The sequence below is a fragment of the Mobula hypostoma genome, chromosome 6, assembly GCF_963921235.1.
Source record: "Mobula hypostoma chromosome 6, sMobHyp1.1, whole genome shotgun sequence".
NCBI lineage: Eukaryota > Metazoa > Chordata > Chondrichthyes > Myliobatiformes > Myliobatidae > Mobula > Mobula hypostoma.
The window spans coordinates 168,288,392-168,312,217 of record NC_086102.1 but is presented as its reverse complement, the minus strand read 5'-3'; the positions used below and the strand labels follow the sequence as shown (position 1 = coordinate 168,312,217).

General features: G+C 39.6%; 1 protein-coding gene across 11 annotated transcripts in view; it reads right to left on the bottom strand.

Annotated features, from left to right (window-relative positions):
* myo3b (myosin IIIB) overlaps positions 1-22,737 on the bottom strand; it is a 488,192-nt gene extending 465,455 nt beyond the window's left edge. For 9 of the 11 annotated variants that reach the window (XR_010018457.1, XR_010018458.1, XR_010018459.1 and 6 more), the window contains exons 1-2: positions 22,498-22,737; positions 318-487 (exon numbers count right to left, since the gene is read on the bottom strand). Coding sequence is in view for 7 of the 11 variants with exons in the window: in XM_063052211.1 (XP_062908281.1) it covers positions 318-487; positions 22,498-22,555 (228 nt within the window). In the remaining 4 variants the exon portion in view is untranslated. Of the gene's footprint in view, positions 1-277; positions 488-22,497 lie in introns of those variants that run through there. The other 2 variants (XM_063052217.1, XM_063052216.1) reach the window with 2 other exon arrangements.
* Positions 22,738-23,826: the final 1,089 nt, after the last annotated feature.

The window sequence follows — 23,826 nt, the reverse complement described above, 5'->3', positions numbered from 1 at the left end:
CAGATTGCAGCGAGACCTCAGCACCTATTTTGGGCAATGGGTGATTACAATGCACCCTGGCATATTCAAATGTAAGATATATGTTGCACAAACTGGTTTAGTAAGAACATTTGGTTTTGGACCGGCTGCTCAATACTTGGGTTTGTGAGCTGTGTGTTCTTGCTCTCCAAATGCACCAGCATTCAAAACCTCACGTACTGTATTGTATATCAATCACATTAATTAAAATGTGTATGACACTACAAGAAAAAAAGACAATTGCAGTTAAAATACCTACATCATATGATACAACTAAAGGGAAGATGTCAAATACTAACACTGATTGGGTCCAGTACTTTGACTGCAGCTTGGCTACCATCTAGCTTATTAGACACTTTGTAAACTTTTCCAAAAGTTCCTTTTCCGATTGTCTCTATTATTTCCCAGATGTCCGTAGGATCAGTCAGTGTCTCAAGCACAGTATGTTGATAGGGAGCCGCCATAAATCCTGGAAAAACAATTTTTTTGGAAAAATACGAAGAAAAATAATTTCAGGTAAGTGCCAAGGTTGATGAGACAGTTTTGTTTTTTTTTCTGCTGCATATGGCTCAGAGAATAACAACATTTGAAACAAAATGAATGCTAACAGATACTTTTTTTTAAAAAACTGAGCAGTTTTTCATAATTGTCTATCAAAAGCAATATTTCTCAAGTTCACTATGAAGGTTACAATCATAAATGAGACACAACCTTACAATACTAGAGAAGCACCCAAAAAGACAGTTGGCACATAATTGTAGATGCAACAAATCAAGTGAATGAAACCTTGTCAGCATAACTGGGGTATCTATCATAGGCTTGCACTACATATGTAGCAAGAGCTCCCAGTGAATTGCTGCCTGATTGCTGAGATGGATATATTTGGTCCCAGAGTCAATTGGACACTGATCTCATCCCAGGATTTTCCTACCCATGCCATGCAGTTTACGTGCACATATCAGTGAATTGTATGAGGAAAAGTATACTTCAGCGCCTTGTAATATTCCATGGCTGCTGTAAAAATCTTGATCAACTCAACAACTATCATCGTGCAGAAGACAACATAAAAGAGAGACATTTAGCTGAGGATCAAGGGAAAAGAGATTTAAAAATAATATATTAGTTACTAGATTGGTGCATGTCCAAATTAAATAGATAAATGGCCTTGCTAATAATAATAAATATGCTCACCTTAAGAATTCAGTTTGATAAAAAGATTGACACACTGCACCAAAGCTAGAAGTGCAGTTAAAATAGGGAAAAGTTACTGCACCCTCACAAACTTTGTGTTTTGTTTCCTTTCCTATTTCACAAACATTTTTTTGCAACAAGTTAGAAAACTTGACTAGTTTACACCCAATTGAAGTGGTTTTGAAGAGTAATTACAATTGCAGTGTGGGAAATGTAAAGGCCAATGTCTAACTGCGAGATCCAACAAACTGCATTGATACAACCAGTCAGTCTGTTTTTAGAGAAATTAATTCCCCTGATCATCAAAATAGCACCATGGGATTCACCAGTAGTATACTTGACCTCTGTTTAAAATGCCATCACACAAGTGGCAATGTCAACCAAGCCGAACACCCCCACTAAAGAACTTGTGCTTGAAATCCATTTTATAACTTGGAGATAATAGTTATACCACAGTAGCAGCTAAGATCCCAATGATAAAAGAGGTCATTCTAAAATAATAATGACTTCAGTTCCCACTTAACTGGACTCACTTTCAAGGACCCTTCATCTCATGTTCTCAATATTTATTGCTTGCTTACTTATTTATTATTATTTCTTTTTGTATTTTCACAGTTTGTTAGGGGGTTTTTTTGCACATTGGTTGTAGTCTGCCCTGATTCTATCATGTTTCTTGCATTTACTGTGATTGCCCGCAAGTTAACGAATCTTAGGGTAGTATATGGTGACATATATGTACTTTGATGATAAATTTACTTTGAATTTTGCTACAAGGACTCATTCAATAAATACAAGCTTGCCTTTCTATGATTCATTGTTGTAAAACAATCAAAAATCTTTTTTGATAAGAAAATTAATGTAAAAATAAACAAAAGTAAAAATAAGTGCAATTTGAATGTCATTTGTTAACTCAAATAATGTCCATTTTTATTCATGAGAAATAACTGCACTGTCAAGTTTGAACTTTCAACAAAAATGCTAAAATAGTAGGTCAAGTTTCCTTACCACAATTACATGAGCAATCCTGATGTAGTATTTACAACAATCCAGCAAATTTCTTAAAGTTTTTCCCAGCTTCAACCAAAAGTGATCATGTTTATTGATTTTCATGAATGCAAGGCTCCAATTTCATAGCCTTTGGGTTATTTGTCCAAACCATTAAGTTATTCTATAATTTATGAAAAGGTTATTACTTTATGAACCAATTGATTTGGCCGGCAGCTTGTTCTGGTTTATTAAATGTTTTATGTAATCTAATAAAATGCATGTCTCTAGGCTGAAATAACCAAATTCTTCTTTATACTGGCTTGAAATTTGCATGACCCTGAACTGCAGCTGGTATGTAATTTATCAAAATCTAACAATTTTGTCTTGTTAATGTGACAATTATTAAAATTGTATCTTATCTCTCAAGTGATCCCCTTCCTATGTCCCAGGATAGAAACCACTGACGTGATTCATTATTCTTAATTTATATTAAAGACATACAGAACATTTAAATTTTGGACCTTTTGCCAAAGCAAATTTTTCAGTTTAAAGTGCAAAATAAATTATCAAATTAGGAATAAAACATTTTCGAAATCAATGGACTGATTTCACAGCAGGCAAGGTGGGGATGGGGTTGGGGGAGAGAGGATGGCTGAGGTGGGAAGGGTCCTTGATTATGTTGGCTGCTTTCCTGAGGCAGCAGGAAATAAATACGGAGTCAACAGAGGGTAGGCTGTTTCTCAGTGTTGCAAATAAAATTGTTATTGTTATTTTATTTTAGTTTGATTCATTTCAACCGTTTGCAGAGACCTACAGTGAGACATAGTTGGGGACAGTGAATTATTAACATCAATATTCTCCATGTGTTTTAATGAGTGTAGCTCCAAAGCCTGACACAATCCAGCCCCAATCAATCCACTTAATGGTATGCCACCTATTATCTCTATTATGGGACCATAAGACCATAAAACCATAAGACAAAGGAGCAGAAGTCGGCCATTCGGCCCATCAAGTCTGCTCCGCCATCTTATCATGAGTTGATCCATTTTCTCCTATTTAGTCCCCCTCCCCCGCCTTCTCACCATAACCTTTGATGCCCTGGCTACTCAGATACCTATCAATCTCTGCCTTAAATACACCCAATGACTTGGCCTCCACTGCTGCCCGTGGCAACAAATTCCATAGATTCACCACCCTCTGACTAAAAAAATTTCTCCGCATTTCTGTTCTGAATGGGCGCCCTTCAATCCTTAAGTCATGCCCTCTCGTACTAGACTCCCCCATCATGGGAAACAACTTTGCCACATCCACTCTGTCCATGCCTTTTAACATTTGAAATGTTTCTATGAGGTCTCCCCTCATTCTTCTAAACTCCAAGGAATACAGTCCAAGAGCGGACAAACGTTCCTCATATGTTAACCCTCTCATTCCTGGAATCATTCTAGTGAATCTTCTCTGTACTCTCTCCAACGTCAGCACATCCTTTCTTAAATAAGGAGACCAAAACTGCCCATAGTACTCCAAGTGAGGTCTCACCAGCGCCTTATAGAGCCTCAACATCACATTCCTGCTCCTATACTCTATTCCTCTAGAAATGAATGCGAACATTGCATTCGCCTTCTTCACTACTGACTCAACCTGGAGGTTAACTTTAAGGGTATCCTGTACGAGGACTCCCAAGTCCCGTTGCATCTCAGAACTTTGAATTCTTTCCCCATTTAAATAATAGTCTGCCCATTTATTTTTTCTGCCAAAGTGCATAACCATACACTTTCCAACATTGTACTTCATTTGCCACTTCTCTGCCCATTCTTCCAATCTATCCAAGTCTTTCTGCAGACTCTCCGTTTCCTCAGCACTACCGGCCCCTCCACCTATCTTCGTATCATCAGCAAACTTAGCCACAAAGCCATCTATTCCATAATCCAGATCATTGATGTACAATGTAAAAAGAAGCAGCCCCAACACTGATCCCTGTGGAACACCACTGGTAACCGGCAGCCAACCAGAATAGGATCCCTTTATTCCCACTCTCTGTTTCCTGCCAATCAGCCAATGCTCTATCCACGTATGTAACTTTCCCGTAATTCCATGGGCTCTTATCTTTCTCTTTCTTTTTAAATCTTTTTATTGAGTAAGTATACAAAAAAGGTAAGCCATATAAACATTAATACAATGTTAAAGTATAATAAAATTCCAAAAGATAACAATACCAAAAAGAAAATACTACAAACAATGTAATTTAAGCATAAGAAACCAAGATAACATAATAGTATACTAAATTTTATATATATCAATGGAAAAAAAAAGAAAAAAAAACCCCAAAAAAAAACCCACCGTGCAACTAACTAAAAGCAAAGCAAAGCAATGGGCTAACTTGAAACCAAACAGAGTTAAACTTAAAATCACGTCCTCAATCCCGACCTCCATTAAAACAGTGAAGAAAAAACAAGAAGGGTAAATATTACATTAAATGAAAATATCGAATAAAAGGTCCCCAAATCTGTTCAAATTTAAATGAAGAATCATAAAGGTTACTTCTAATTTTCTCCAAATTCAAACATAAAATCGTCTGAGAAAACCAAAAAAAGGTAGTTGGAGCATTAAGCTCTTTCCAATGTTGTAAAATACATCTTTTCGCCATTAAAGTAAGAAATGCAATCATTCTACGGGCTGAAGGGGAAAGATTACTAGAAATTTTAGGTAGTCCAAAGATAGCAGTAATAGGGTGAGGAGAGATATCTATATTTAATACCTTAGAAATAATATTGAAAATATCTCTCCAAAAAGTTTCCAAAGTAGGGCAAGACCAAAACATATGAGTTAAAGAGGCTATCTGCCCCGAACATCTATCACAGAAAGGATTAATATGCGAGTAAAAACGCGCTAACTTATCTTTGGACATATGTGCTCTATGAACCACTTTAAATTGAATTAGGGAATGTTTAGCACAAATAGAGGAAGTATTAACTAATTGTAAAATCTGCCCCCAATCATCCACAGAAATGGTAAGCCCCAATTCCTGTTCCCAATCTACCCTAATCTTATCAAATGGAGCTTTCCTAAGTTTCATAATAATATTATAAATCATAGCCGATGCACCTTTCTGACATGGATTAAGGTTAATTATCGAATCTAAAATATATATAGGAGGAAGCATTGGAAAGGAAGTAAGTATAGTACTTAGGAAATTTCTAACTTGTAAATATCTAAAAAAATGTATTCTTGATAAGTTATATTTATTAGATAATTGTTCAAAAGACATAAGGGAACCATCTAAAAATAAATCCAAAAACCGTAAAATACCCTTAGTCTTCCAAGTTTGAAAAGCGCGATCCGTAAAAGAGGGAGGAAAAAATATGTTACCTAAAATAGGAATCGCTAACCCGAATTGATTAAGATCAAAAAATTTTCTGAATTGAAACCAAATACGCAAAGCATATTTAACTATCGGGTTAGAGACCTGCTTAAGACGTTTCGAATCAAAAGGAAGAGAGGAACCTAAAATAGAACCAAGTGTATAACCCTGAACAGATTGTAATTCCAATGCTACCCATTTAGGAATAAATAGTATGTCCCGGTCAAGTAACCAAAATTTCATATGTCGAATATTAATAGCCCAATAATAAAATCTAAAGTTAGGTAATGCTAAACCTCCATCTCTCTTAGCTTTCTGTAAATGTATTTTACCCAGTCTCGGATTCTTGTTCTGCCAAATAAATGAAGAAATTTTAGAGTCAACTTTATCAAAAAAAGATTTAGGAACGAAAATTGGTAATGCCTGAAACACATATAAAAATTTTGGCAAAAAAAACATCTTAACTGCATTAATACGACCAATCAAAGTTAAATATAAGGGAAACCATTTAGATGAAAGTTGAGTAATATGGTCTATTAATGGTAAAAAGTTAGTCTTAAATAAATCTTTATGTTTACAAGTAATTTTAATCCCAAGATATGAAAAGTAATTATTAATCAATTTAAATGGAAATTTATAATATAAGGGAAGATGTTTATTAATCGGAAAAAGTTCACTCTTACTAAGATTTAATTTATAACCTGAGAAAAGACCAAATTGTGCTAATAACTCTAAAACAGCAGGAATGGATCTCTCAGGATTAGAAATATATAAAAGTAAATCATCAGCATAGAGTGATAATTTATGGGACTTTAATCCCCGAGTTATCCCAGTAATATTTAAAGATTCTCGAATAGCAATTGCAAGAGGTTCTAATGCAATATCAAATAATAGGGGACTAAGAGGACAGCCTTGTCGAGTACCACGAAAGAGAGGAAAAAAAGGTGAGTTTAAGGAGTTAGTACGAACCGAGGCTACAGGGGAGTAATATAACAGTTTAATCCAGGATATAAATTTCAAGCTAAAATTAAACATTTCAAGCACCTTAAATAAATAAGGCCATTCTACTCTATCAAAAGCTTTCTCGGCATCTAAAGAAATAACACACTCAGGAACATTTTGTGAGGGAGTATAAACGATATTTAACAATGTACGAATATTATAAAAAGAGTAACGACCTTTAATAAAACCCGTTTGGTCTTCCGAAATAATAGAAGGAAGTACTTTTTCTAGTCTATTTGCTAATAACTTAGAAAAAACTTGAGAATCAACATTTAATAAAGATATTGGTCTATAAGATGCACATTGAGCAGGGTCTTTATCCTTCTTTAGTATTAAAGAAATTGATGCTCTATTAAAAGATTCCGGAAGTTTACCAAGTTTCAAAGAAGCCTCAAAAACCTTATAGAGCCAAGGAATCAATAAAGAAGCAAAACATTTATAAAATTCAACGGTAAACCCATCAGGGCCAGGAGCTTTCCCCAGATTCATAGAAAAAATAACATTCTTAATCTCATCCATTGTAATGGAAGTATCTAATAAAGAAGACATATCCTGTGAAATCAGAGGGAAGTCTAACTTATCTAAAAAATCATTCATATATTTAGAATCTCGAGGAGACTCTGATTGGTATAAAGAAGAATAAAAATCACAAAAGGTTTGATTAATCCCCACATGATCCAATATCAATCGATCATTTTGGTTATAAATCTGATTGATTTGAGATTTAACATAATTAGATTTCAATTGATTAGCCAGCAGCTTGCCAATTTTATCACTGTGAACATAAAAATCACTTCTTGTTTTCTTTAATTGGTTTACAATCGAGGACGAGAGTAGTAAACTGTGTTCCATTTGAAGTTCAGTTCTTTGTTTGTATAGCTCCTCAGAAGGAGCCATAACATATTTCTTATCAATTTCTTTAATCTTGTCCACAATTACCATCTCCTCCTGCTTCTGTTTCTTCCTCAAAGCAACGGAATACGAAATAATCTGACCCCGAATATAGGCTTTAAAAGTGTCCCAAAGAGTGTTAACCGAAATATCTTCTGTATGGTTAATTGTAAAAAAAAGCTCAATCTGTTCATTCATAAAATTAACAAAGTCCGAGTCCTGAAGCAACAGCGAATTAAAACGCCATTGTCTATTGTTTGGTATATTGGCCATAATTTTAATAGAAAGCTTAAGTGGAGCATGATCCGAAATGGTTATAGAATCATAATCACATTTAATCACTGAAGGAATGAGACGAGAATCAATGAAAAAATAATCAATTCTTGAATAGGAATGATGAACATGTGAAAAGAAGGAAAAATCTTTTTCCTGAGGATGCAGAAAACGCCAAATGTCCGTCGACCCAGAATCAGAAAGGAAAAAATTAATCAAATTTGCAGATTTATTAGGTAAAATCCGTAAAGGAGCCGAACGGTCCAAAGCTGGAGATAAACAGGTATTAAGATCTCCGCCCCAAATCAATGAAAACTCGTTCAAATTCGGAAACTGATCAAACAATGATTTATAAAATTCCGGACAATCCATATTAGGAGCATAAACATTAACCAAAACTACTTTTTTATTAAATAATAAACCACTAACCAATAAAAATCTACCATTCGGATCAGAGATAATATCCTGTTGTATAAAAGGGCTCTTATCTTGTTAAGTAGCCTCATGTGTGGCACCTTGTAAAAGGCCTTCTGAAAATCCAAACATACAACATCTACTACATCTCCCTTGTCTAGCCTACTGGTAATTTCCCCAAAAAATTGTAATAGGTTTGTCAGGCAGGATTTTTCTTTATGGAATCTATGCTGAGTTCTGCCTATCTTGTCATATGCCTCCAGGTACTCTGTAACCTCACCCTTGACAATCGACTCCAACAACTTCCCAACCACCGATGTCAAGCTAACAGGTCTATAATTTCCTTTTTGCTTCCTTGCCCCCTTCTTAAATAGCGGAGTGACATTTGCAATCTTCCAGTCTTCTGGAACCATGCCAGAATCTATCGACTTTTGAAAGATCATCACTAATGTCTCCGCAACCTCCACAGCTACTTCCTTCAGAACACGAGGGTGCATTCCATCTGGTCCAGGAGATTTATCTACCTTTAGCCTATTCAGCTTCCTGAGTACTTTCTCTGTCGTAATTGTGACTGCGCACACTTCTCTTCCCTGCCACCCCTGAGTGTCCGGTATACTGCTGATGTCTTCCTCAGTGAAGACTGATGCAAAGTACTTGTTCAGTTCCTCTGCCATCTCCTTATCTCCCATTACAACTTCTCCAGCATCATTTTCTATCGGTCCTATATCTACTCTCACCTGTCTTTTACTCTTTATATACTTGAAAAAGCTTTTAGTATCCTCTTTGATATTATTTGCTAGCTTCCTTTCATAGTTAATCTTTTCTCTCTTAATGACGTTCTTAGTTTCCTTTTGTAAGGTTTTAAAAACTTCCCAATCCTCTGTCTTCCCACTAATTTTTGCTTCCTTGTATGCCCTCTCTTTTGCTTTAACTTTGGCTTTGACTTCTCTTGTCAACCACGGTTGAATCCTTTTTCCACTCGAAAATTTCTTCTTTTTTGGAATATACCTGTCTTGCACATTCCTCATTTCTCACATAAACTCCAGCCATTGCTGCTCTGCTGTCTTTCCCACCAGTGTCCCTTTCCAGTCAACTTTGGCCAGTTCCTCTCTCATGCCACTGTAATTTCCTTTACTCCTCTGAAATACCGACACATCAGATTTCGGCTTCTCTTTTTCAAATTTCACAGAGAACTCAATCATGTTATGATCACTGTCTCCTAAGGGTTCCTTCACCTCAATCTCTCTAATCACCTCCGGTTCATTACACAATACCCAATCCAGTACAGCCGATCCCCTAGTGGGCTCAACAACAAGCTGTTCTAAAAAGCCATCTCGCAGACATTCTACAAATTCTCTCTCTTGAGATCCAGTGCTGACCTGATTTTCCCAGTCTACTCGCATGTTAAAATCCCCCACAATTATCATAACACTGCCCTTCTGACAAGCCTTTTCTATTTCCAGTTGTAATTTGTAGTCCACATCCCTGCAGCTGTTTGGAGGCCTATAAATAACTGCCATCAGGGTCCTTTTACCCCTGCTATTTCTTAGCTCAACCCATAAAGATTCTGCACCTTCCGATTCTATATCACCTCTTTCTAATAATTTAATATCATTTCTTACAAATAAAGCCACACCTCCCCCTCTGCCTACCTTCCTATCCTTCCGATACACCGTGTATCCTTGGACGTTCAGCTCCCAGAGACATGCATCCTTTAGCCAGGTCTCAGTGATGGCCACAATATCATACCTGCCAATCTGTAGCTGTACAAGATCATCCACCTTATTCCTTATGCTGCGTGCATTTAAGTACAACACCTTAAGACCAGTATTTGATACTTTTTGCTTTGATTTCACTGCAACTTTATTGCACTGCAACTCATCCCAATGGCTACAAATTTGCCCCATCACCTGCCTGTCTTTCCTGACATCTTTACTGCTCACTATCTTAGATTTATTTCTGTTTTCCCCTTCCTCCGCTCTATCATTCCGGTTCCCATCCCCCTGCCAAAATAGTTTAAACCCTCCCTAACAGCTCTATTAAACTTTCCTGCCAGGATATGGGTCCCCTTCAGGTTCAGGTGTAACCTGTCCTTTTTGAACAGGTCATACTTCCCCCAGAAGAGATCCCAATTATCCAAGAATCTGAAGTCCTGCCCCCTACACCAGTCTCTCAGCCACGCATTCATCTGCCTGATCCGACTATTCTTGCCCTCGCTAGCACGTGGCACAGGTAGCAATCTCAAGATTACTACCCTGGAGGTTCTGCTTCTCAGCTTCCTTCGTAACTCCTGGAAATCTCTCTTCACGACCTCCTCCTTTGTCCTATCTATGTCATTGGTACCAACATGTACCAAGACATCTGGCTTCTCACCCTCCCCCTTCAGAATAGTCAGGACCTGATCCGAGACATCCCGTACCCTGGCACCTGGGAGGCAACACACCATGCGGGTATCTCTGTCAGGCTCACAGAATCGCCTGTCTGTTCCCCTGACTATGGAATCCCCTACGACTACCGCATTTCTCTTCTTCCTCTTTCTCTCCTGCACAACAGCGCCAGGCTCAGTGCCAGAGACCTGGTCACCGTGGGCGTCCCCTGTCAGGTCAACCCCCTCAACAGCATCCAGAACAAGATATTTGTTGCTGAGGGGGACAGCCACAGATGTGCTCTCCACCATCTGGGCATTTCCCTTCCCTCTCTTGACAGTGACCCAGTTTTCTGACCCCTGTAGCCTAGGGATGACTACCTCCCTGTAGCTCCTGTCTATCACCTCTTCACTTTCCCTGATAAGCAGTAGGTCATCAAGCTGCAGCTCCAGATCCCTAACATGGTCTCTGAGGAGCTGCAACTCAGTGCACCTGGCGCAGATGTGGCCATCAGGGAGGCTGGAGGTCTCCCAGGATTCCCACATCTGACATCCTGAACAAAGCACTAACCATGCACTAACCTGGACAGTGTGACTTCAGTGTTCCATCCACAAAGAACCTACCTCAAATCTCAAACATCAAATGCAAAAAAAAATATGAGTTTCAAGTGTTTGGATGAACACCACCAACTGAATGTTCCCTCCAAGTCACACATCATCCTGACTTGGAAATATATCATTGTTACTGAGACAAAACCATAGATCTGCCCTCCAAACAGCACAGTGGAAGCATCTTCTCCAGTACCAAGCCATACCTTTCTCAAGGACAAGTATGGACCTCATAGTACATACTGCCCTTAACTACAAGGTCCAAACGTCAAAATTTATATATTTTAGATCAGAGAGAGTTCTGAGACTCATTAAGAAGTTTAGGACACTGCATCACTTATTTCAGCAGCAGGGCCAGCCTTTCCATGTTTTCTTCTTATTACTCCAGGTATCACAATTTGAATCCTTTACCTGGTGAGACTGTGTCCAGAAATTGAAACACCTTTTAAATCAGTCAGATTTGTAAGGTAAGTGGGGAAGGAAATGCATTTCTCTCAAATACAAAATAGTTACCACTGTTGGTCAAGAACAATCTTAGGCATGGAAAGACCATGATCGTCTATGTCTTACAGCACAGCACATAACTATCGTGCATGAGAGGGGTATAGAAGGCAATGTCCAGGTGCGGGTTGATGGGACTAGGGAGATTAATGGTTCAGCACAAAACAGATGGGCTTTTTCTTTTAAATGTTAAATTTTAAAAATGTCTTAATTTTAATATCTGAACATGAGAAGGTTCAAAGTGCCCTGGCTTGTACAGCACTCCTGAGATGCAGAATTCAGGAAAGCAAGGGGGTGCCCAGCCAAAAGGCCAGGTAACTGCAGGAAGTTCAAAACTCTGCGGGTTATCTGTCATGCTAAACCACCGATTAGCCGAGGTTGAAAACAATTTGAAGATGGTCTATACATTGAAAAAAATTATACAGGGAGGTTCTACAGGCAGGAGATTAATTAGTCAGGGAGTCAATTTAGCATAGCACAAGGACTGAAATTAGTAACCCCTAAATTACTGTGAATGTCATATCCTTGTGAGATAAAGGAAAATTAAAAGACAAGGCATATCTAAAGAGATGGTGCTGGATGGGTTGCAGGAACTTTTTTTTGCACAAAGTAGATCAGGTAACCATCTAAGGATATTTAAGGAGCAGTTACTTAGGGAACATCACAGCACAGAAACAAGCCCTTCGGCCCATCTATTCTGTGCCCAACCATTAATCTGCCTAGTCCAATCAACCTACAGCTGGAGCATAGTCCTCTGTACCCCTCTCATGCAAGTTTGTTCATTCGTTCATTCTGTGTAGTATCATATGACATGGGCGATCATGGTCTATCCATGACCATGATTGACCTTGGTAAAATTTTCCACAGAAGTGGTATGTCATTGCCTTCTTCTGCAGTGTCTTTACAAAATGGGTCACCCTAGCTGTTACCATTACTCTTCAGAGATTGTCTGCCAGGTGTCAGTGGTCGTATAACCAGGATTTATGACATGCACCAGCTGCTCATCCGACCATCCACCACCTGCTCCCATGGCTTCACGTGACCCTCATCCGGGGCTGGGAGGCAAAGCAGGTGCTGCACCTTGCCCAAGAGTGACCAGCAGGCTAGCAGAGGGAAGGAGCACCTTACACCTCCTTTGGTAGAGACATGTTTTCATCTTGCCACCCCACTCATCCATGTCCCTATCCAAATTTCTCTTAAATGTTGAAAACGACCCCACACCCACCACTTGCGCTGGCAGCTCGTTTCACACTCTCATCATCTTCTGAGTGAAGAAGTTACTCTTCATATTCACCTTAAACATTTCACTTTTCACTCTTAACCCATGTCCTCTAGTTGAAGTTTCACCCAAGCTCAGTGAAAAAAGTCTGCTTGCATTTACCTTATCTATACCTCTTGTAATTGTGTATACTTCCGTCAAATCTTCCCTCAATCTTCTACATTCTAGGGAATGAATTCCTATCCAATTCAACCTTTCCCTATAACTCAGGTCCTCAAGTCCTGACAACATCCCTGTAGATTTTCTCTATATTCTTTCAATCTCGTTGATACCTTTCTTGTACAAACATTGTAAGTAGGTGAGCACATGGCCAAGTGGTTAAGGCATTGGACTAGCAACCTGAAGGTCGTGAGTTCGAGCCCCAGCCGAGGGAACATGTTGTGTCCTTGAGCAAGGCACTTAATTACACATTGCTCTGCGACAACACCGGTGCCAAGCTGTACAGGTCCTAATGTCCTTCCCTTGGACAACAGTCGTGGAGAGGGGAGACTTGCAGCATGGTCAACTACTGGTCTTCCATACAACCTTGCCCAGGCCTGCACAGATTCATGGTCTCGCAAGACTAACGGATGTAAGTAGGTGACCAAAATTGCACACATACTCCCAAGTTAGGCCTCACCCATATCCTATACAATTTCAACATAACATACCTTCTCCTGTACTCAATATATTGATTTAAGGCCAATATGCCAAAATATTTTACAACCCTATCTAGCTGTGACACCACTTTCAAGAAATTACGGATCTGTATTCCGAGATCCCTCTGTTCTACCACACTCCTCAGTGCCCTACTTTCCACCATGTAAGACCTACAGTGGTTGGTCCTCCAAAAGTGCAACACCTCACAATTGTCCACATTAAGTTCCATCTGCCATTTTTCAGCCCATTATTTCAGCTGATCCAGATCCCACTGCAAGCTTTGATAGTCTTCCTCGCAGTCCATTATGCCCCCAATTATTGGAGTCATCCACAAATTTGCTCATCCAGTTTACCACATTATCATCAAATTGTTGATTTAGGTGACAAACAACAATGGACCCAGCACCGATCCCTGCAGCACTCCACTAGTCACAGGCCTCCAGTTAGAGAGGCAAGTAACTACTGCCACCCTGGCTTCTTCCGCAAAGCCAACGTCTAATCCAATTTATTACCTCACCGAGTGCCAAACGACTGAACCTTCTTTGCAAACCTCCCATGTGGGACCTTGTCAAAGGCCTTGCTAAAGTCCATGGAGACAGCATCCACTGCCTCGCCTTCATCAACTTTTCTGCTCACTTCATCAAGAAACATGACATACCATGCACGAAGCTATGCTGACTATCCTTAATCAGTCCTTGTCTATCCAAATACTTATATATTCAGTCCTTTGGATAACTTCTAACAACTTTTCCACTATTGGTGTCAGGCACACCAACCTATAATTATTCAGGGATATCCACCACCCAGGGCATGCTCTCTTCTCACTGCTGCCATCAGGAAGAAGGTACAAGAGCCTCAGGACTCTCACCACCAGGGTCTGGAACAGTTACTACCCCTCAACCATCAGGCTCTTGAACCAAAAGGAATAACTTCACTCAATTTTACTTGTTCCATCATTAAAATGTTCCCAGAACCAATAGATTCACTTTCAAGGATTCTTCATCTCATGTTCTCAATATTTATTGATTATTGTCTCTTTTTTTAAATTTGCACAGTTTGTTATCTTCTGCACTCTGAACACCCCAGCTGGGTGGCCTTTCATTGATTCTGTTATCTCTATGGATTTATTGAGTATGCTTGCGAGAAAATGAAGCTCAGGGTTGTATATGGTGACAGATCTGTACTTTGATAATAAATTTATTTTGAATTTTGATTGGTATCAATGTGGTCCATGTACTCTGGCTGCTCACCCTCCCATTTGGGAATGCTGCGGGCTCGACCTGAGTTGTCCCTGAGCCCAGTACCAGGGAGGTAACAATCCCTCCAAGGATCTCTTCCTCGTCCACAGAACCTCCTTTTTGTTTCCCTAATCAAGAAATCCCATTGCACTACAGCCCACTCCTTCTCCCCCACTTCCATTCTGAGCCACAGAGCCAGATTCAGTGCCAGAGACCTGCCCTCTGTGGCTTCTCCCTGGTAGGTCGCCCTACCAGGGTATCCAAAGCAGTACACTTATTATTGAGGGGAATGGGCACAGGGTACTCTGCGCTGACTGCCTATTCCTTTTCTCTCTCCTGACAGGTACCTGCCTCCTCCAGCTTAGAAGCGACTACCTCCTTGTACAGTAAAATCAGACTCAGGTTTAACATCACTGGCATATGTCATGAAACTTGTTGCCTTTGCGGCAGCAGTACAATGAAGTACATAAAAATAGAAAAAAACAAGAATGGTGAACTACAGTAAGTATATATTAAATAGTTACATTAAATAAGTAATGCAAAAAATAGTAATAAAAATGTAGTGAGGTAGTGTTCACAGGTTCAATGTCCATTCAGAAATTGGATGGCTGAGGGGAAGAAGCTGTTCTGGAGTCGTTCAGCACGTGCCTTCAGGCTTCTGTACCTCCACCCTGATGAGAACAAGGCACAACCTGAGTAATTGGGATCCTTAATAATGGATGGCGCCTTTTTGAGGCATCGGTCCTTGGAAATGTCCTGGATACTGTAGAGACTAGTGCCAATGACAGAACTGACTAAGTTTACAACTCTCTGCAGCTTACTTCAATTCCATACAGTAGCACCCCTCTCCCCATACCGGATGGTGATGCAGCCAGTTAGAATGGTTACTTCTGTAGAAATTTGAAAGTGTCTTTTGCAAATTTGTTAATCTCCTTAAACCCTTAATGAAATATAACCGATGCCATGCCTCCTTTGTAACTTAGATTTTTTTTTTAAGAGTATGAGGACAGGCAGTCCTCTTTTTATTGTCATTTAATAATGCATGCATTAAGAAATGATAATGTTTCTCCAGAATGATATCACAGAAATACATGACAAACCGACTTAAAAACTGACAAAAACCACATAAGTATAACATATAGTTACAACAGTGCAAAGCAATACCGTAATTTGATAAGAACAGACCATGGGCACGGTAAAAGTCTCAAAGTCTCTCGAAAGTCCCATTATCTCCAACGCCGCGAACTTGCCGATGCAGCATCCTGGAAGCATCCGACCACAGTCCAACTCCGAGTCCGTCTGAAAACTCCGAGCCTCCAACCAGCTCTCCAACACCGAGCACCGAGCACCATCTCTTCCGAGCGCTTCAACCCCGGCCCCGGCAACAGGCAATAGGCAAAGCCGAGGATTTGGGGCCTTCGTCTCCGGAGATTCTCGATCGGGCAGCAGCAACGGCAGCGAAGCAGGCATTTCAGAAATTTCTCCAGGTGTTCCTCCGTGCTTCTCATGGCTATTTCCATCAAATCAGGATTGTGCACGGCCCCCTAGTTAACACATATGATATCATTCAGAATGGCCGTGCGCACTGCATCGCGCCGCCATCTTCTCCTCCCTCCCTTGATATGTTGGGTCCAGGATAGATCCTCAGAGATATTGACACCCAGGAACTTCTATCTATCATCTCCTCATCCTCCCACATGAGTTGAAGGTTATTGAACTGCAACTCTAGTTCCTTAATAAGATCTCAAAGGAGATGCAGCTCGGTGCACTTCATGCAGATGTAATTATCAGGGATACTGGAGACTCACTCTCACACAAGGAACACACCACAAACTCTGGACCCATTCTCAGTGCACTAGCTACATACTAACAGAAAAAAGAACACTTATTGGAAACTTACTTAAAGCCTGCGTCTGTGCTTGTCCAAGCCCCACTCCAACAATGGCCACTCCACTTACACCTCCCTTTTCTTTATTGGCTTAAATAAAACTCACTCCCAGTGAGACGTGCCATTTTCAAATGGCTCCCGCCCTGCAAGTGAATCCCTCACACACTACTTCAAAAGTGTTAGTATTAGTGGATAAATTGTTGCACATGGATATAGAAGCAGGAATGAGCCCTGTAGTCCTGCTTCTCTGTCATTGAATAAAATTGAGACTGATCTATCTTGGCCTCAGTTTCCACATACCTTTGATTCCTACTCAGCTAAAAATCTACCTTGGCCTTGAACTTGTAATAAATTGATTCAAGCTCAGAAAGTGGATGAATATGTTATAAGAGTTACTTTTCAGAGCTGGAAGAGGAAGAAGGTAGTGTTTCTCAGAGTCAGTGCAAGAATCACAACTTTTTTTTAAAACTTACAGAGTGTACACAACAGAATTTCAAAATTTTCAGTTGATATAAATTTTGGAGGTGTGCATAAGAATAAGCAGTTCAGCGAAGTGAATGGGGACGAACAGAATGAGTGGACAGGCGGCAAATTAAATTTAATACAGAGAAGTGTCAAGTGATGTGCTCTGGCAAAAAGAACAATGAGAAACATTATAGCCTTAATTATAATGTTCTAAAGAACGTAGAAGAATAGAGGGACAGTTGCCTACATGGTCATTAATCTTTGAAGTGGCAGGATATTGAGAGAATGAATGCTAAAGCAGATCATATCCCAAACCTCATGAAAAGAAGCAGAAAAGAGGGAGATTATGTGGAGCTTTCAATTAATAATAAAAGGTTAACCCAAACTGGTGTTCAATCACCATCATTACACTCCAGAGATGACATGAACATGGGAAAGAGTTCAGAAAATATATGTTTTTAAAGACATGGGAGTTCAGCTGTAAGGCTAGATTGGTAAAATTAGGCTTAATCTCAAGGTAGAGTGGTACAGAAACAGGTCACTGGGCCAGCCATGCCCCCACTGATCATCAAGCTCCCATTTCCACTAACACCAATTTGTATTCTCCCCTCAACTTCTCTCCCAGATCCTACCAATCACTAGAGTGACCAATTACTCTATGAACTCATATGTGTTCGAAATGCAAGAGGAAACTGGAGCACTTGGAGAAAATCCATGAGGGCACAGCCAGTATGTGTAAACTCCACAGAGGCAGCATCTGATGTCTGGACTGAACCCACTGCAGTTCTCTGTCACTGTGCTGCCCCTGTTTGGAGCAAAGAAGGCTGAGTGGATATTTGATAGAGTACACAATGGCTTTAGTTAGACTGTTCCCGTGAACACGTTTTGTGATTTGCACCATATGTTTAGAATGATAGGCAAAAAGATATGGAGGAGTCTATAAAAACAGACTGACTTTAATCTGAAACTCCCCAGTTTTCATCATCCTTACAAGTAAAGTTCTTCAGGTTTTATCAGATAGACTGTTGAGAAAACACATTTTGTTAAGAGGACAGAACAGGGAATGAGACCATCTGGAACGCTGTACAAAGAACAGACCCATGGGCCAAATGAAGACAACGTGGACTGTGCAAACAAGCCTATGGGATAAATGGAAGTTTGAGAAAAAAATATACACATTTGATTTAAAATTTTAATTAGAAATGCTTATTTGACTTAACTTTCCTCCAAACACATATGCTAATCATATACAGTTTCCAAAAATAATATAAATTACCGTGGTCCTTAATGACAAATCTTGTGAGAATCCAACTGTTAATAAAAAGTAACAATGCAGCATTGGTGCATGAATAACAGCAAACAAAAGTGTTTATTTAAACAATGTTCCCCCTTTTTCTTGAGTTATCTCCAGGGTAACAGGTAACCCAGGAGGACTGAATGTTGATCTCACTAATAAATTATTCATATCGCATTGTGAACCTTTTTAAACTATTCAAACATATAATCAACCTGTTAATGACAAAGCAGAGGACTAGATTTGTACACATTAATGAATATTCATTTTATGGAATTTAGGGTTATAAATAAATAATCACAAGTTTAATGTTTACTCATTCATTGATCAAATAAATATTTCATTAATTTATTAAAAAATGAGTTACAACAAACATGAAATTCTTAGATCAGAGATAATTTTTATCTGTTATTAATATAATTGACTTGAAGAATGTAATTTTCCAGTTTGTAAAATGACAAGTGGTTAATTTGTACCTCCTGCTTCCTACCACCCCCAAAAACGTAGCATTGTCAGAAGAATAAAATTAATACTTCATTTCCATCCTCTAAGGTAGATTCAGTTTTTCCAGTTAAGATGGCACTGCTGAACATGTGCGACAGCTTTCTGGTGGTCAAAAAGCTAAGAAATCCAACTAGAGATATCACCAGAAGTCCCTTTTCTGAGGTAAATTGTGTTAAATTATCGACAGAAACAGTGAAGGGGCAAGCATTTTGAAGCGAGTTCGGGGGATGAGCCAAGATGGTGTGTTGCAGAATGATTGCAGATGGAGTTCCGGTGCCCATATAGATAGCTCAGGAGCGAGGTCGGCTCGCTTTGGGCGCTGAGCTAATTTGAAGAGCTTGAGAGCGGCTTTGGGCTGAGCGATGAAATCTGGAACTGGAGGGAGGCGCTGGGTGGAGTGGTCTAGGCCTGACTGCTGTGCTCCGTACCACCAATATGAACTGATAAGGAGGCCTTAGGCCTACTTCAAGTTACTCTGGGGCTTGGATCTGAGGACTCAGTTTTGGTTCAGAATGCTGTTGCTTGCTTCAATTGTCTGAATGATTTGTATTTTTTTGTGTGATTGCGCATCAAGTGTTGGTCTTTTATTTTTATTCTTTTTTTTTCTTTAATTGGGTTCTTTTGGGTTTCTTGCTTTGTGGCTACCTGGGAGCAAACAAATCTCAGGGTTGTATAATTTATACATTCTTTGATAATAAATTAACTTGAATCACCACATGAAACATACAAGATGTTTAGTTCAATGCTCTCTACTTTTACAGTGATCCGAATTTGAAAGCAACTTTTACCTTTTTAGGAAAGATAAGACAGTCACAGAGTAATAACGCATGATGTGGGCTTTTTGGCCCTACAAGTCCATGCCAACCATGTTGTCCACCTAATTAGACCCAACTTCCTGCGTTTGGCCCACATCCCTCCAAGCTCCTCCTCTCCACGCACCTATCCAAGTGCTTCATTATTGATACTATTGTAAACACGAGAAAGTCTGCAGATGCTGGAAATCCAAAGTAACACAGACAAAATGCTGGGTGAATGCAGCAGGTCAGGCAACATCAGTGGAAATGAACAGATAGTCAACGTTTTCAGCCAACTGAGAAGGGATGGGGAAGATGCCACAATAATAAGGTGGGGGGGGGGAGGGAAAAAGGTGGTGATGAGTTAGCGTGTAGGAGGGAGAATGAAAGTCTGGCTGAGTGTTGCCACAACAACAACCTCTTACTCAATGTCACTCTAAGGAGCTGATGGTTGACTTCAGGAGGAGAAAACTGGAGGTCCATGAGCCAGTCCTCACCATAGGATGAGGGGTGGTGGCAGTCCGCAACTTTAAATTACTCAGTGTTATTTCAGAGAACCTATCATGGGCACACCATCCAAGTGAAATTACAAAGAAAACATCGTAGTACCTCTACTTCCTTAGGAGTTTGTGAAGATTCATCACAAGATCTAAAACTTCGACAAACTTTTCTAGATGTGTGGTGGACAGTATATTAACTGGCTGCATCAATCTGGTATGAAAACACCAATGCCCTTGAATGGAAAACCCTGCAAAAATTAATCGATATGGCCCAGTTTATCACAGGTAAAGACCTCCCCACCATAGAGTACATCCACACAAAGCACTGTCACGGGAAAGCGGCATTAATCATCAGGGAACCCCACCACCTTAGTCATGGTCTCTGCTCGCTGCTACCTTTAGGAAGAAGGTACAAGAGCCTCACGACTCACACCACCAGGTTCAGGAACAGTTATTACTTCTCAACCATAAGGCTTTTGAACCAAAGTGGATAACTTCACTTGCCCCATCGTTGAAATGTTCCCACAATCTAAGGACTCATTTTCAAGGGCTCTTCCTCCCATGTTCTCTATATTTATTGCTTTTTTTTTACTTCCTTTTTGTATTTTGCAGTTTGTGTCTTTTGCACACGGGTGAATGCCTAAGTTGCTGTGGTCTTTCATTGATTCTATTATGGCTAATAGAATCATCATGGCTATGGCTAATCCATTCTGTTTTGGATTTATTGAGTATACTCGGAAGAAAATGAAGCTCAGGGTTGTATATGGTGACATATCCATACTTCGATAATACATTTACTTTGACCTTTAATTGGTACTAGCTATTTATCACTTGGGGCACAAATCTCATCCAGCTAAATTTACTTGCTCCCTTGGTTCCATTCTCAGCTGTGCCTCCATGGTCGCGCTGAAAAGCAGATCCACATGATGAAAGCAGCGGGTACAAAAATCAAATCACATGATAGTTGAATCATGATAGATCAGAAGACAGAGTACCCAATCACAATGGAAAAATCTACGACTCACAAACTGAAAGTACATTGAATCACATCTGAGTGATGGACAATTAATCTGAACCAATGTTTATATTCACTTGAGTATTATCCTATCCTAGAAACATAGAAAACCTACAGCACAATACAGGCCCTTCAGCCCACAAAGCTGTACCAAACATATCCTTACCTTAGAAATTACCTAGGGTTACCCATAGCCCTCTATTTTTCTGAGCTCCATGTATCTGCCCAGAGTCTCTTAAAAGACCCTATCCTCTCTTCTGTGGCATCAATTAAACAAACTTTGCTCAAGCAGTACCTGCTGGGGTCAGACCACCAACACTATGTCTCACAAAAGTCTCCACTAGTTCACCTTTTCAGCCAAAAATTGCAGCACCGAAGCCATTGATCGTTGAGTCACCAAATGACGAAACAGATTTTCTCCTTAACCAATGATATTCGACATGAAAGAGGATAGGCATGGAAAAGAGATGAACTCTAGTTCAGATGCACAAAACTATTCAGTAAAAAGTTTAGATTATAGGACACCTGGGAGAAAGAAGTCAAATGACAATTAACAGGTAAAAATGCTAACTTTTTAGAAACAATGTACATTCAACTGTATGACAGCGTTCGTACATCCATTCCTGTTTCATTCTAGTTGTAAATCCCAAAATGTAAAATTTCCTGAAGCTGTTGAGCGCTACTTTTAGACTTCTGCAAGTTTAAATTCAATAAACATTACAAATATTAGCGTCGTGAACTCTTTCAATTTACACCTTCTTCTGATAGAACAACTGTGAATAATCACCCTCCTAACGGCACCAATAATTGTCACCCGGGAAATCGATCTCCATCTTTAACGCAGATTCCCCTAAATTTCTGCAAGTGTCCCCTCCCCCTCAGGAATTTAAAACACGAATGTTTTCTTATTTTTCCGTTTCAACGGAAGATCGCCGATTTAATAGATTTGCCTCTATTTCGCTCTCCACAGGAGCTGCCTGATCGACGGCACATCTCCCGCTGTCACTTTTTTTTAAAAAAAATCTTGCACACACTGCCTACTCCCAAGGATTCAAACCGGCTTGGTTTTGTAATGAGAACTCACACTATTGGGGGGTGGGAGTGGATGGTGTTAAAGGACGTTACATTGACTAATATCAGGCCGATGCAGTTCAGGTGATCCCCAGAAGCCTCTAATTACGGACTGACATTTGGGCCGGGAGGGCAAAGGAACTCTCGGTTTAAGAAAACACTAATGAAAATCGGAGTATGCATCATATTATGACAACTTACCCTCCTCTGCGAGATTCTTGTTAGACAGTTTCTCAGTGTTAAAATGTAAACAAACCATTAACCTCACAATGAAGGTTGTGCTGGATTTGAGACATTGCCCAGGACCTCACAGGAAGGCGTGAGTGAGTTCTCGAGGCGCTGCACGCGTTCCCGAGGCTTTCCACCGGGAACCAGCGGAAACTGAACACTTTCATTAGACGGGAGTAGCGATTCCAGGCTCAGTTTGCATCCAACACGTCTTTTCCGCTTGATCGCCTGTGGTGGCTGCCTGCCAGGTGAACTCTTTCAGTTTCCGTTTAATAATTAACCAGAAACTGATGTGTCTTTTTGTTCGACAAAGAATTAACCAATGCTACTGTGAACTGGAGAAATAATTCTGCGTATTAAAAATAACCAAACTGGAAAAACTTATAAATTACAAAAATCACAGTTGGGCGGCATAATGGCAATTTTTACTCGGGGTCAGTCAGGTTTTTAGGACTTCTTCCGTCTTGTTTGAGCACCCAAACAAAATTGAACACTGAATTTTAGCATGTAAAAACCTGAAAGCACGGCTGTAAAACATGGATTAGATAATTTCTATAAAAATGATATTCGAAGTAATTGTGTTAGGTACATGAAGGACATACATGAAGTATACATGAAGTATAATCTGGGTGTTTTACCTTCTGGAGATTTATCTGAAGATTGCAAAGTACAATAAAAGTACAGTACAACTAAAAGTACTTGTTTTTGCATTTACCTAAGTGGCCTACTGTAAATTAAATAAACTCTCAAGTTTTTAATTCTAAGTATATTTTATGTTAATTGCTTAAAATGTTTGGAGCATGAACTATTTTATTGGCTAGTTTTTCTGAAGTTCCTTTTGTAACAAACATGTAAACTACACTGACAGTGGGATCAAAGCAGTTTTTATGTTACTTTTAGGTAATAAATAAGAACAGGATTTGGCCTTTGAGCCCACTCAGCCATTCTTTGAGATCATGGCTGATTTTCCAATTCAGGAGCATTTTCTTGCATTATCCCCATATCTCTTGAATCCCTTCACACTCATTGGTTTCTTGTTGAATAAACTCAGTGATTGAGGCTCCTCAAACCCCTGATAATTACAAATGTTCACCAGACTCTACTTGAAGCAAATTCTCCTTCTCTCAGTCCTAATTAATCAACCTCGTATTCTGAGACTGTCTTCTATTTCTAGACTCTGCAGTCAGGGGAAGCAAGCTCCCTGCTTTCTGTCTGTTGAGCTGCGTAAGAGTTTCATAAGTTTCAATGAGCTCTCCTTTCATTCTGAGCTTCAAAGACATCTGGTCAAGTATGTCAGATCTC